This window comes from Vicia villosa, linkage group LG3 (genome assembly GCF_029867415.1).
Source record: "Vicia villosa cultivar HV-30 ecotype Madison, WI linkage group LG3, Vvil1.0, whole genome shotgun sequence".
Taxonomy (NCBI): Eukaryota; Viridiplantae; Streptophyta; class Magnoliopsida; order Fabales; family Fabaceae; genus Vicia; species Vicia villosa.
The window spans coordinates 42,897,941-42,914,508 of NC_081182.1; the positions used below are offsets into that span (position 1 = coordinate 42,897,941).

The window sequence follows — 16,568 nt, forward strand, 5'->3', positions numbered from 1 at the left end:
GTCAATCCGTTTTATATCCATTGCGCTTGTCAATAGATATTTGGATTGAATAAAGATCGAAGCCGCTTAGGGAATTGGTAAGGTAGAAATCACTGATAAGTCGAAAATCGAACAGTAGACCAACCTGTTCATCAAATTTGATTTCACCTTAATTATTTTCTATTCACGTTTCAAAAACAAGCCCCTCAATTTTTTTCAATCAGTTAGTTAAAAAAATCAAGAGTCCTTGCGACACGACTCGAGTGTTGCTTCTCTAAACTAAAGTTTTTAATTACTCGTTTTGACCCGTGTGCGACAGTAAATCAGCGGCAATCAATATATCATCAACATAAAGTAACAGGAAAATAAAAGAGTCATCATCAAGGCTCCTCCCATGAACACATCAATCATTATCACACCTTATGTAGCCAATCCAGAGCATGTTTGAATCCAAATGCTTGTACCACTGCCTTGGAGACTACTTCAAGCCATACAAAGACCTTTTGAATTTGCAAACAAGTCTGCCTTGTGTAGTATAACTAAATACCTCTAGATGTTACATGTTGATGCTATCCTCTAGATTACTATTGAGAAAAGTTATTTTCACACCCATTTGCTATAAATACATATTTTTGCTGGCTACTAGGGCCAATACTGCTATAATAGAAGTGTGTCTAACGACCGGACTAAAAATCTCATCATAATCAATTCCCTTCTGCTGTGAATACCCCTTTGCAACTAGGCGAGCATTGAACTTTTCCCTATTTTTTCTGTTAATGTTGGCTTTTTCTTGTACACCCACTTGCAACCAATAGCTCTCTTTCCTTGTGGCAACTGAACAAGATCACATGAATCATTCTCTTTCAAGGTCTCCATCTTCTCCATCATAACACACATCCACTTATATTTCTTTTGGCTAGCCATAGCCTTTCAAAAAGTAGAAGGATCTCATGAACTGGTAAGAAGAGTATATGCTGCTAAGTATTCAAACTCATATCTCACTAGAGGTGTAATACGACGAGACTCCCTATCACGCACAAGTGTATAGTCTTGTACTCCATCTGAATCTTGCATTACACCTGAATTTGAGTCTAGAGTGGCTTCTCAATGTCCACCTAAATCTTGACTTGTCTGGAATTTTCTATCTTAGTATTTGACACAAATGTCACATATGATTTTTTCAATATTGGTTACTCATCAAATACAACATTTATACTAACAACCATCTCCCTCTTAAGCAGATCCCACAATTTGTACCCCGTCACACCTTTATTATAGCTGATAAAGTTGTATTATTTTGACTTAGGGTCGTGTTTAGACCAATCCTCACTAAAAATATGCTCATATGCTCTCAAAAATTCTTAAATTACTCGGATCACTAGAGTCACCTGTTCACACCTCCTCTGCAACTTTGTCATCTAATGAAACTCGTGGTGATTTGTTGACTAGATAGAAATGTCATATTGATTGTTGCTGCCCAGAAACCTTTTGAAAGACCAGCATTCAACCAAATGCACATTGCCTTATGCGTTAGAGTCCCATTTATCCTCTCTGCAACACCATTCTGTTGTGGTGTCTTTCTCACAAAAGTGATTATTCCATTCTCACAAAAATGTATGAACTTCTTGTCAGTGTATTCAGTTCCATTATCAGACCACAAATATTTTATTTTTCTCTCTATCTAGTTCTCAACCTCTATCTTCCACAGTTTGAACTTGACAAAGACCTCAAATTTATATTTCATAAAATAAACCCATATCTTACAAGAAAAGTCATCCGTAAATGTCACAAAGTGTCTGGTATTTCATTATTTTTAGAGAATTTCTGTTATGGAGGTGAAATTTCCGGTATCCTACTTACTATTTTCGGTATGCAGTTGAAATTTTCGGTATCGCCAAAGATTTTTCAAAATTTTCAATTTCCAAACGTAGATTTGTGATATGGTGGAAATTTTGAGTAGGGTTATAATGAACTTTTTATTAAATTTAGGGGGTGTCAAATAAAATTTGGGAGTGACTTATAGAATCATCTATGATAAAGAATCTCTTTCAACTTAAAAAGAAGTCATACGTTTGAATCCAACCATGAGCACTTACCGATAGTAGAACACTTAAATAAAATGATAATGATATTTTTTTCAACTTAACCGAAAGTTATAGGTTCAGATTCAACCATGAAGAGACAACAATGTTAAATACTCTTCATTTATAACCTAAAAAGACATTCCTAACCATTTAACATCAATCACATTCCGAAACATATTGATTATGTTCATATTTATAACCTAATTAGTTATTAATTGCAATGAGTTTTAACACATAGAACTTAGGGATTGTCATGGAAATCAAACTAACATTAAGCGACGAGTTTTAATGAAGTGAGAATGAAAAGAAGAATACTGAATAAAATTACAGGTGCAACATATTATGTTTCAACTAAATGTGTAAATTCATTCTCTTTAACACAACTCCAAAACTAACTGCAATGGCTCTAAAATGTGGTGGTTGGTGATGAAATATGGTTGGAGAATGAATATGGTGGCTAGGGCAGAGTGATATCTCTAAAAGATAAGGCAAAACTATCGTACTGCTGTTATGTAGATTATTGTTCTCGTATGATCAGTTTTGAACCACTCTTCCCTAACTTTTTTGGCGCTTTAATTCTTAATGCATAAAACAACATGTTTGAATTGACTTTTGAAACATCCAAAATCAATTTTAGAGGTATAAAAAGCTAGAATTTGTAACTTCTACCTACATAATTAATTCTGAATGATTTTTACACTAAATTTTATTGTTAAATTCACATTTACTTACATGTATCCAAATATATATCAATTTTATTAAATTCAATTCTGTTAAAATCAATTCTACCAAATTCAATTATGCTAAAATCAATTATGTTCACTGTCAATCCAAACACACCCAATCTATTATGCTAAAATCGTCAATCCAAACACACCCAATCTATTATGCTAAAATCAATTATATTCACCGTCAATTCAAACACACTCGATAATAAAATGATGAAATGATGACACAGCTGGAATAACTTCAAACTTCCATTCAAGCTCCCTCACTGCAACCCACTATTCTCATACTTTTGTTTTTCTAGATGTTTAACTGCGCACATTCTAAACCGTACCGAACCATTAGAAAACAAGTTTTCCAAAATCCAACCATTTATGAAACCATTTATGAAAGAACCAAAACATTGAACTATTTTTCAATTTTGAAACAAAAACATTAACTTATTTTAAACATTTTTCATTTTCAAGTTCAGTTTCGATTACAGTTCAATTCTAAAACTATTTGTGCATAATGGTTTGGTTCTCTAGCCAAACATAACGGTTCAGTTTTTTTAACTTCAGATCAATTCGGTTTGTCAAGTCGGTTCAGTTCTTGGATTTTTTTTAACAGCCCTAAGTGGCAGTAATACTGGCACATAGAAAGCCACGTACAGACTTAATGTGCAAGTCATTCCATGTATAAACAATTACCAGAGAAAATATATTCACCGACAGTTTTCAATATGAAAAATGCTTTGGAAAATTTGAAATAATTTATCGATTATGGCAGCAATTTTGAAGGCCATATTTTCTTTTTCCTCCCAATATTCAATTCTAAAAGGACTTAGCTTAGCAACCAACATTTTTACCTACCATTGATTAGTTTCATTCACCAAAATCACAGCAGTCAATCTGGCATGTCGTACTTTAAGGGGCACTAATTCTATCAAGATGAACGCTTGTTCCGGGGAATAAGATTGTTAAGCATAAATAACATTTTACAAAAAAAGGAAAAAGTAGTACCAAACTAATGCCATCATTTCATCAAAATGTCCAGCACCAGCATACCCGGATATCCCAAAAACGGTCCCCAATTATTCTGTTAGATATGTGTAATCCTGCAAGATGGATCATTACCAAAACTAACAGAAAACAAGCACCCCTCATCACAACAAATAGTTTAACTACCCATCACACTTTGTATATTTTACCTAATCACTGTCTGAATGAGAAACAAGTAACTGGAGTGTATCCAACAACCCTGGAGAAAAACTCACTAAGAGACCTTTGATTATGCTCAGACATCCTATAGTATCTCATGCAGGCATTGTGGTCGGTTTTCAGAAGTCTGACTAAAAGTTTACACTTTCTTGATAATCTGAACAACGTCTTCATCTTCAAGCTCATGTTCCTGGGGCATAATAAGGCATTCCACTTATTACATGCATCTTTGCAAATTAGGGAGAAGAACAAAAGAAAAAAGAAACACAACTAAGAAAGAAAATGATACAGAAAATAAAGAAACTTGCATATAGAATCAGAACCAACCTTGCCGACTCTTTGAGGCTTGTGTTTTGCACTTGAACCCCAGACCAGAGCACTGCATCATTTGGAAAATGTAAGCAATGGATGAAGGCAAGGGAAAAACTAGTCAGGTGCAGTAGAAGAGGATATATTAATTCTGATAATTATCTTCATTCTACAATATGCATCCTGCCCCCAAACCAAGTTTACTCATCAAACTAAAGATCCATTCTAAGTATATAAAGTTAGTTCTGATGAGCACTAGCAGCATATTAACAAAAGGTTTCCTAACAAGACTGACAACAATTCAGATTTTATAGCTCGGAAAAATAAAGTCTATCTTCACATGTATTGCTCCTTATTTATGCAAAAATAAAGAAATTGTTCAATATTATGAAGCAATAAATCATAAGATATCTAGTTTTGGGAGAAGGTACTCACTACTTAAACTGTTTAAGCATGTCCTTGTGAATACGGTCGCAGAAATCTTCAACTGTCTTCTTCTTAGACGACAATATTACAGGGTCTTCATAATCAGGATTCATACCTTTCGGTTTAGTATAAATACGAGTTAAACAGAGATACTCCCAAACTTTATCCAGAAGCCCATCAAGATTCCACTCCAGGTGTGCACTAAATAACAGATAGAAAATTACTCAAACTTCTACGAAGGCGTAAATTTGTTTCTCTAAAACTTGCATTCTAGATGTAAAATCAAACGAAGACAAATAAGAAAGAATACACTAATTTAAAAGGAAATTAGTTTCTGGGCATGGAGGATTGAGCGGGCAGAATAAAGATCTATAAAACTCTTACGATGATTTCTTTTTATTGAGAGGGAGAAAAGGATGGGGTAAAAATAAGATGGTGACAAGAAGAATTACCTGACAGGGCAGTAATGAGGCAGCTTATCCAAGATCTCCAGTTCCTCAAGTGTGATCTGATCAATCTTGTTCACAACATAGATGCAGGGTGTATATATTCTACTGCCCTCAATGACATCTATAAGGTCATCAGCAGTGGCATCATACCTTAGAGTAATATCTGCATTATGAATTCTGTACTCGCTACATATAGCCTTCACAGTATCGAGATCCAGATGGGTGTTTGTAGCAGTTGAGGTGAAATTAATCCCACCCTTCTCTTTCCTCCTAAAAGTCAGGTTTGGAGGTTCTTTGTTTAATCTATAGTAGAAAAAAAATTAAAGTTAAATATAAACAAGAAAAATACATCAAAATGTGTGATTTTGGCTTTTTTGTAATCTGAATGGCATACCAGAGAGTCGGTAACAGACAAAAAAAAGTTCTTAAATATATAACCAAGTTCTTTCATTTTATCAAATTCCTCTCCCAAAAAAAACCGGGCCCATCTGCGATATAAGTCAGTGGTTACGAGCAGTCACACTTCTTCCATTGCTTATACAGGTGTATCATGTATGATCCCATATTCTTATTCCATCCATCTTTATTTGGACCAAAGTTAATTTACAAATTACAATGCTTAACAGAATTAAATGAGAGTACTAACAAGTTCAGCAGTGGCTGTAATAGTAAAATTTTGGTTGATATGTAAATAAAATGTGCAAGGTTGTTGAAACTTGACTAGGATTATACATAAGGGGCTGATTCCACAAACATCCAATAAAAAACAATCATCCGCAAGATTCAATAATCTCTTCAAATTATACTTCATGGCATGATACACAACTCACTAAAACCCAAATCAAATCACAATTGCCCCAGGTACAACGTGTAAGTGTTCAACTGCTGCCAACAACCAATAACCATAAATGCTTACTTTCAGAATCGAAAGCCTAACCAATATAAACTTCATTTATATCGATGCTACATTTAAGACATATATTTAAGAAAAAAAACCAAAAAGTTACCAATTCATTTCAGTATAGGCTACGGTATACAACAACATTAACAAAAAAATAATAAGATGAGTCCCCTACAGATGGCCATATAATTGATGACATACATAACATGGTAAACAAACAATATAGCATGCTACCTTATACCAAATCCTTCTAGCTCTTTCTCAATAAGACGCTTATGAGTTATTGGTTTTATTGCATCGAGAACAATTAAAATGCAATTACATGTCCTTGCAGTACTAATAACCTGCGTTTGAAGAACAGTGTGCAAAACAAGATATATTAGTGTTTGTCTGTAAATGAGGTAGGAAAGATGCACTCCAAACAGTTGTTCACTGCTGCAAATGAAATATTTTTTTAGGTAGAACTCAAAAGCTGTATTACTATCTCAACAAGAATACCAATTGAAATTGATAACAAGTGCATATTATTATTACCTGCCTTCCTCTACCCTTTCCATCCTTGGCACCCTCAATAATTCCAGGGAGATCCAGCAACTGACACACAAAATTAAACATTTACTACTGAAAATTGAATATAACTTGAATATGTATCACGATCATATATATTATCATAAATTGTCTTGTGATTAAGTTGCAATTACAGAATATATTCATTAAGTTCTAAAAGTTTTAAGCATTGAAAACTTGGTTTTTATAATAAACAATAATAATGGTATCAACTTGTCTATAATGAGATAGACTTCGAGAACAAGTTAACTTTAACCCTTTAATGCCTAAATTATATTTAAAAAAACTGCAAAAGAGATACCTCTATTTAGTTGTAGAAACTTCAAATAGGCATTCCAATGCCTAATTTGACAATAGAGACTGTTCCTACCTGGTCAAAACTCCAAGAAGAGGGACCAGGGGACAAAGGCTATATCCAGTCTTGGCCTGAATGGTGACCTGGTGGAAAATAATGATCCACGAAGCTACTAGGGTCCGAGATAAGAATATTCATGCCACCAGGTGACATCAAGATAATAACGTCATGGGATAAACATCTTTATCGTCCGAAAGAAGAATCTAGGACATTGTAATTAGGTTTGGGCCCACCCTTAAAGAAGAGCCCAATCCAAACAATAAATGAAGCAAATAGGGACCATTAGATGAGGGAACGAATAATATTTTGACGCCAGGCAACATGAACGGTCCAGATAAGGACTGAAAGATGAGAAACCCTAGGAAGATTCCTATAAAAGGGGGGCTACAAACAACGAATGAGGTGCGCACAATAGGCTCCTTTTACTAAATATTACTATCATCTCTGATGATCCCTGACTTGAGCGTGCATCAGAGTGTGTGGAGATACCCCCACCTCTTGCTAGCCCGTGACCATCTGGAAGATAAGGATGGGCCCTTCCTCCCAGACGACAGGTTCCCAACCATTCTGAAAGAAAAGCTTCCTCACCAGAAGGAACAGAAACAAATCTAGATTGGGAAACATAAGGAACCTAAAATAGACATTCTCAAATTTTCAATTAAAAAAACGAAAGTGCAATTAAATAAAACCTCAAATATATTCATTTAAAATGTGGACAAATATATAAACAGATACAACGAAGTGAAAGAATTAAATCTGTTTTAAATGATTTCCTTTTTTTTTTTTGCTTTAGATTGAGGGATATAGCTGGTACAATCACCATCACAATGTTTCAACCCATGTATAAGTGTCCAAATAAATGCTCCTTGGAAACTAAGTGCATGTGCAGCTGATAGTCAAAAGCTATTGGTATAGAGAGCAGTGTTGTCGATGGCGGAGAGCCAAAATCCTGCCATACCGGCTGCTTTGCGGCTCCGTTATAGCGGATTATGGCGGAAAAACCGACAATATTGGCCAATATATACCATTGCGGCGAGCTTAAAAACCATCATGTACATCTGCAATGGCGGATATTTGATAACACTGATAGAGACACTACTCATATATCATTTACTGTTCTCTCAACTATCGTCAGAAACAGGTAAAACTAAATTCAGTTTTAGGTATCCAAAATTCCTCAACTCACAAAAGAATAACTGAACTCCACACCCTTAGTAAGGTGACATATTCACCAATGTGTACCTGAATTTTAGCTCCACGATATGTGATCACACCTGGTATGCATGTCAAGGTAGTGAACTCATATGAAGCAACCTACAGGTCAAAATAAGTAAACTTTTAAGACAAACTATTTAACACAAGCTAAAACTTTAATAGTTTACAATATAGTTATGATCGCATCACCCAAACCCAATACAAAGAGAGAGCTATCCTGTATGCACAAGATGACTGATTACTAAATAAACACAATGAATGACTTATTACCAAAAGAAAAAAGATAGTGCATTTGAGATGAAGTTAGTATAACAGAGCATATATAACATAAATGAGAAGTTTAATATTTAATAAAAAGAAGCAACTGCTCATCTAATGCATCGGATAGGAGTACATGAGGAATAATATGAACAAGATGGAATAACCGCATATCCCATGCATTGTTTGATTAATCAAACAGGTTAAAAACATCATATACAAATAAATAAAATGATATAGTAGCATTAAAAATTACAGTATTTGTATTAATAACACCTTATTAATACGATTAGCAGTTTAATACGAATTTCAATAAGCATCAGTGTCTTGTCTTTTGTAAAAATACTACACATATAATTTAGATAATATCAATACAATTCTATTGTTGAGTATTATTTTTCCTTGTTCAGTAAATTAAACATTAAGAGTGCGTTTATTTAAGATTTCCCTCGTTAAAAAATAACTTTATTTGGAAAAAAAAATCAAATATAAAAGTTTATAACATTTATTTAGCTTTTGAAAAGAAATAGAATAAATAAAACAAAGTAGGTTGGACTTTCTTTTTCATGTGAAAAGATTGAACTTCTTTGGGCTCCATTGGATAATATTCACTCCAAATCACAGCAAAGAAATAAAAGATTGACATTTAGTATAATTGAAGAAGACAATGCATGAGAACTTGAATACTTCCTATACCTCTGAAAATGTCCCAGTCAATTTATTCAGCAGAGTAGACTTGCCAACTGAAGGGAAGCCCACGAGACCGACTCTAGCATCTCCACTTTTAGTAACATCAAAACCTTCGCCAGCACCTCCACCTCCCTTAGTTGTAGGGGTAAGGAGCTCCCTCCGCAGTTTAGCAAGTTTGGCCTGGCACCAATAGTAGAAAAGAGGTTTTAAAAAGAGCTGGAAATGCTAAGACAATAGGGGGTAGGGTAGTAATAGTACGAAGTAAAACTCTAATAAGAGAGCAATCATTTTGCCTTCAATATTGCATATGAAAATAAAAATTAGTGCTATGATAGCAAGGATGCATGTGGACTAAAGAAATCAGAAGGAAGAAAAAATATATAAAGAATATAAAATTCCATAAGTTCAGCGTTATAGACTTGAATATTTTGGCATTTTTAAACCCAAATTTCAAACATAGGGAATGTGGTAGGTAGGAACATATCACTACACAAATCAATAAGAATCCCTGTAATGAATGGTGACAAACAAAACCAATGGCTGGAGCAGAATATGCTATGCAGCCTATACCTACAAACAACTTCCATAGAGAAATGTTGGAATAGTAATACGATCCTGAACTATGAAGCTCGGATACGTACTACGGATTCAATAGGATACGGATACATGAAATATTTGAAATATTTTTACAAGTATTATAAAAAATATATGCATGTAGAATCTATGGATCTTCTCTCTACATGTTCAAAGTTCAAACCACTTAAGTCTAGTTTCCGCCATAATTTCTACAATAGGTGTCACCCCAACTCCCTAATATTGTCATTTATAATCCTATCTTATCACACATCCAATACAATATTCTCATCTATGCTAAACTTAATATATTTTTGTGTTGATTCTTTCAAGCCCAACACTCTGTCCCAATACGGATACTTCCCCAATTTTGGATTATCTGAGTTTCATTGATCTTGAACAACTGCCCTTCCGAATGCAATCCCTAAACAACTATCCGATCCAACTAAAATATACAATCATGCTAATATAACTGCACTTAAAATAAACATTTCTTTACAAGCTTAACGAAAAATATGTGTCATTGTCTCCAAATACCAGCCCTCAACTAAAGCCAAAACAGAAACAACCAACAAAAAAAATCAAACAGTTACAACAGCTCACTGGTCATATATATGTTTTTTTTTTTTTGCATCTTCCCTTTATACCATATAATAACCAAGCAAAATGGACCAACATGTTTACCTTCAGTAACCCTAAATGATGAGCAGTAGCCTTGTTCTTTTGAGTCTTGGCCATCTGTAAAATACAAATAACCATGATCATACACAAAATAATAAGAAAATGACAGAATAAAGCTTGTACATACAGCAACAAAAAAAAAACAATCAGTACATATCAACTATTGCTTCAATTGCATACTTAATATCATAGTTACACAATAAATAGAACATTCTCCTCGACTTATATACATGCAAATAGGTTTCAATACATAGAGGTAGCTGCAGCAAAGTTCTTTTAGTTGACAAATATAAGTATGTTGAATTCATCACAGACATTTATAAATTAGGGATAAAGAAAGGGGAAATTTTGTGATTTGTAATCAAATTATAGAAAACGAATAATGCCTTAAAACACAAATAAAAAATCCAGCAGTATGCAAATAACAATTCTATCAATTTTATTAAAATATATATTCAAAATGTGAAATCAACACTGATATAAGAAAAGCTAAGTTTCATTGAATAAATCGTATTTCTACAACTATTTCCATGTGTTCAATTCAATATAGAATTTAACGGATCGTTGATTGAAGTTGTGGCAAAGCATATGTACCTCATCTTCGATATCTTTGATTTTCTGCATTACCGTCGCCATTGTTGAAGAAGGATAAGCCCGGGAGCGGAGGAGAAGGGATTGAGTTTAGTTGTGGAGAGAAGTGAAGTGAGATTGGACTTGGATGACTATGCGGCAGTGAATTGTTACAGGATTAGAGAGTGGTGTTGCACTGGAGAATAGAATGGGGACGAAGGTGCTAGAAGAAATATGCAGAAATGGTTATGGTGGAACTTAGGGTAGAGTATTCGATTCTCGTGTCGAATCCAAACTACACTGGACAGGAATTAGGCCCAAACAAATCTATTTCGAAGTTATTTGGCTGGGCTTGACTTTCATTTTAAAAATGGGCTGCTTATTGCAGAAAATTATACCCCGTACCCCTACGTTTATCCCAATACCCCTACAATTTTTTAAAAATTCCAATTTTATCCTTTTTTTTAACTTTTAAATTTTTAATTTTATTTTTTATTTTTCATTGTTACTGTTTGTACGGACGGTGGAGATTTTGGAGACTGTGGCGTTGACTGAACCGGATATCCTAACATGCAGTTTTCCGGTTAGTGTACTTTAAAACCGGACAACCCAAGCGTGGGTGATCCGGTTTGTTTTTTTTCAAATTTCATCAACCGGATATCCTAGGGATGGGTATTCCGGTTTGTTGTGTGTCCCAACCGGATATCCCCTTTGTGGGTATTCCTGTTCTTGTTTTTCAATTTTTTTTTTCGTTTTTGAAACAATTGGCTGGTAAATGCTCCACCACCACTAACACCAGCCATGTTAGATAAATCATTGTGGTGTAGTAGTGGATTGAATTGTTCATAAGAGGGTTGATTTTGATTTTGGTTATGCTGCATCATGATGGAACGAGAAACATGATCATGATTAGGACTAATCATACTACTAACAAAGCTTTTCTGCATCATGGAAGAGTTAACACTATTGCTTGCAGTAGCCCCCATCTGTGCTGCTTTTTGTAACAAAGCCGTAGCCGACATTTGAACCGAGCCAGAAATTAGTCCTCCGATTTTGCTATCATTGAAGTAATTGTAGCTATTGGAACTTGAACTGAGTTGAAGAGATGAAGAAGAGGGAGGTAAGGTTTTCGGACCACCGAAAAGCGCACCTGCACTCGTTGAAAACATGCCACCACAACAAACCGGAACACCCACGCCCGGATATCCGGTCGAGGAAAATGAAAAATAAAAAATAAAAATAAAAAGTTAAAAGTAAAAAAAAAAAAAAAAAGGATAAAATTGGAAATTTTTTAAAATTGTAGGGGTATTGAGATAAACGTAGGGGTACGGGATATAATTTTCCTTATTGCACCCTTAGTGATATCCTTGTGAAAATTTTAAAATACCCCTAAAATATGAAGAATGCATTTTAGATGCATTAAAATTTTATACTACATTCCTTTGTAATTGTATCACATTTTTATTTTGCCAAAACTAATACGGAATGCATTTCCATAAAATTTATAGAAGTATATTTTTTTTATTTTTAGCAAAATTTCATTAAACAAAAAAACTTGTGCGTGAAAACCTCTAAGATCCATCAATTTTCAATGTTGTTCAAACTTTCCACTACATTGCGCATAATCCAAGAATTTTATCAATCACTACTCAAGTCCGTTTAATCCAAGATCTTCTACTTCTCACATATGATAAATTTTTTCATTTTTTTTTTAATTTGTGATGCATACATTATTAAATAAGTTATTTAAAGTATATTAGACTATAGTTACACTAACATAATATGTAGTTTATTGATGCATACTTTAACATTTAGATCATAGGACATGAGACACTTTTGTGTATTCATTTTTGCATTTCAGGAAAATACAGAAATGTACTTTCGTATATTGTCTAAATTTGATTTTTCTGAAATACAAAAGTGCACTTTCATATTTTGTCTGCATTGTTTGATTTTGTATGTCTATCATTTAGGTTTGATTTTGTTTGTTTTGTCTAGTTTAATTATAGGTTAAATGGATGACAAACAAGATCCATTGAGGCACGATAGAGTGTCCCAACATGCATTAGTTCGTAGGAAAAAAGTTAGACCTTCGCGACCACTGCTTGGTGCTAGTTCACTTGATGCGGAAGTGTCCATTTCTGGAGTTCAGATGTCTTTAGCTTTTTCTTCTTAGAGGCAAGTGTGACCTCGTGGTGCCCCGAAAACCTTTTCATTCCATGTTGATGCACCTATCGTCGATGTTGTCGTTTATGAATTTGTTCCCGAGGTTTTTTATAAGAGATCCATATAACCATGGGCGGATGTAAGTAGAGGCGTGGTGTGGCTATAACGACACCCGAATATTTGATTTTATATACCACCACCACCTATGTTTTTATATACCACCACCAGTTTGGCAATAAATTAACTTTATTACATCATGAATATATATCACTCAATACTGATTCTCGACAGCTAGTTCTCCTTAATTGCAGCACATTAATAAATATGCGACTGACTATTAGATTGTATTAAAAACTTAGATAAAAATTAAAACTATTTACAAATTACAAATCTAAATTATGTTTATTTATAAGCATAAACATACCATTACCAATTTTCTTTTGAGATTATATTTCATGTTAAATATATTTTTGGTTTAACTCTTAATTTCCTGCAATTTAATTATATCACTTCATAATTTTGTATGTTATATAATTTAAGTGAACATTTTAAAATGAAATATAATTGACTAGACCTTAAAGTACAATCAGGTTAAAGGTTTAATTAAGTAAACTTTATTAATTTATTTATAATTTTCAATAACTTCAAAATTATATATAATTTAACTATTATAAAATTATATTGAAAAATACGATCAATATTTTACTAATAATGTTATTTATTTTAAAATTGTTTAAAATTATTTAAATTATATATGAATTAAATAATTATACTATTAAATATATAATAGTTTAATAATTGAATTTTATATGACTTTGAAATTATTTAAGTTACAAATAAATTAATAAATTTAAATAATTAAATTACTACAATTATTTTAATATTTAAATAATATAAATTTAATTATAATTTTGGTCACTTAATTTATATCATTCAAGGAATTAATTCTTCTATTTGAGTGCAAAGAATTTAGAAGAGGGTCAAATTGTTTGAAAATTTTAAACTATAGATAAATTAACACAGTTTAAATAATTAAATAATTAAATTTATAATAGTTTAATAATTAAATTTTAAAATTATTCAAAATTATAGAATAAAGTTTAAATAATTAAAATATGGATTAATACCACTTTACCCCGATAATATAGGCAATTTTTGCTTTACCACTGTAATATATATTTTTTGGAGTACCCTATAATATATTTTTTTTCTGAATTCTCCCTAAGTGTACAAATTAAACACTGAATCTAGGGGATAATTTGTGAAGTGATTAAATTAAATTGTTGAAAATTTAGAACCTAACCAAAAATATATTTATGAGGAAACATTAATTTAAAATATTATTAGCACAAAAAAATTGTAAATTGTGTGTTTATTGATATAAATAAAGTGATTTGAATTTGTAAATAATTGATATTTTTTAATTCAAACTTTAATCCAAGCTATGTGTAAAACGGTGAACTGACTTTTATCCGAAAATATCGCGGTAAGCAAGAGTCGCCACCGACTTTTATTTTATCAAAATATCATAAAGGCTAAAAGAACAGGAAAAATCTTTTAAATAAAAACTGAGTTCGTGGGGTAATTTATGCAAAGGGAAGGTGTAAGGCACCCTTTGTATCCATGGTTTTCCATGGGCTCTTAATTGCTTTGCTCTTTAGTTTTGAAGCCAAAAGTTCAGAAATGTAGAAGAAGAGAAACAAGGACTTTAGCTCGTAAATGAGCGTAGCCTTATTGAAGTTTTTAAGATGAAGTGTAATAAAAAGATTTTTAAACCAGAGCAAAGCAATTAGGGGCAAATTACCTAGTTAGATGAAAAATGTTCTTTAGCCTTTCAGGGTGAAAGGGTCTATCCGTGCCATAAGAGGACATGAAGCCTTTCGTTTGGATGTTAACGGGTCATCGAGTTATCGTTCGCCAAAGACTGTCCCTAGCCATAGAGGAGGCAGGTAGTCTAAGGGAAGGATCAGAATAGCCATCTTCGTTAGGCAACCAGAGGATACCTCAGCACTTCGTTGGCAACTTCGAGGGACTAGGTCATATTTGGCGAATCGAATGCAGCATCATTAGGGACTTATGACCTTTGAATGAACCGAGGGCAACATTGCTGAGGTATCCTCGTATTCGAGGGACAAGGCTATTCTGCAAAAAACACAAGGCAACAGGCAACAGGCAACAAGAGGGGTACCATAAAAGGTGCGTGGGTGCAACAATCACGTGATCAGATTCGATTATATTATCTTGTAATTAGGTGACCCTAATTTGATTAACAGACTTGCACTCCCTAGGATTACTAACCACACAATAATATGGGGAAGGGGAAAAAGAAACCGGCGGATCAATAGTGCAACAGGTCTAAACAAGTAATAATTAAAGAAAGTAAATCAGGGTTCTAGGGTTACCGACTATTGAGCTTTGGCGGTTGGCAAACCCTGAAAAATGGAAAAGGGGGAAATAAATAGAAAGTAGTGAGTGTATGACTAATTCAATGACAATTAAGGCTAACCCTAATTTGATGAAAGAAACAAAATAAAATAGAATGAATATTTAAAATAAATAAGAAATAGGACTTAGCTTTTGATTTGATCTGATATGGTTCGTAGACTCGGGGTTAACCCTGAAAAATTGGCAAAGTAAAGGCAGACAGAAAAAGAAGTTAGTGTAGGCGGAGTTCATTATATTTGAAAGCAAACCCTAATTTTAGATAAAATAACAAATATTTAAATAAGGGTTAAATCGGGACTTAGCTTCATAATAGGCGTGGCGCGTAGTTGGAGGAAACCCTGTTGCTAACCCTGAAAAAATGCACAAAGAAATATTTTTTCAGTGTATGGCTAATTCTTCGTAAACCCTGATTTAGGGTACGAATAAAATAAAATTAAAAGAATAAACGATCGGTTTAATAAATTATTGGTTTTTCAACCTAATTAATTAAATCGATGGAAAAATTAAATTTGATTAAATATATGACATTCCCATGATTTTATTAATTTAAAGGAATCATTTATGATTTTATAAAATTATTTGGATAAAAGAAAATAATTTAAAACAAATAATTAAATAAAATTAATAGAAAATATAAATTTTATGTTTATAAAAAAAAGGTTTAATAAATAAAACAAGTTTATATATAAAAAACTATTATTAAAACATACATACATATATATATATATATATATATATATATATATATATATATATATATATATATATATATATATATATATATACTGAATAAGAAAATATGGGGTCATATAATTAAAAATAAAAAAAATTGCAAAAAACTCAACTTTTGATTCTGTATGGTTGGCGTGTGCGGTCCATGGTACATCCTCACCTCCAGACGCGTTGGATCTGCTGGGAGAGTGATCTGACGGTTGTGGGACGACAACACATCATGCTCACGTGGATGGACGCGCA

At 33.0% G+C, this 16,568-nt stretch overlaps 1 protein-coding gene across 1 annotated transcript; it reads right to left on the reverse strand.

Moving 5' to 3' along the window:
• Positions 1-3,708: 3,708 nt before the first annotated feature.
• LOC131661162 (developmentally-regulated G-protein 3) lies at positions 3,709-11,282 on the reverse strand. Its single transcript, XM_058930594.1, has 10 exons — positions 11,007-11,282; positions 10,416-10,469; positions 9,165-9,338; positions 8,238-8,309; positions 6,608-6,667; positions 6,308-6,417; positions 5,176-5,475; positions 4,733-4,924; positions 4,316-4,367; positions 3,709-4,178 (listed from the first exon to the last, which is right to left on the reverse strand). Exons 1-10 carry the CDS (start codon positions 11,046-11,048, stop codon positions 4,128-4,130), a joined length of 1,107 nt encoding a protein of 368 aa, XP_058786577.1. The 5' UTR covers positions 11,049-11,282; the 3' UTR covers positions 3,709-4,127.
• Between the last annotated feature and the right edge of the window lie 5,286 nt (positions 11,283-16,568).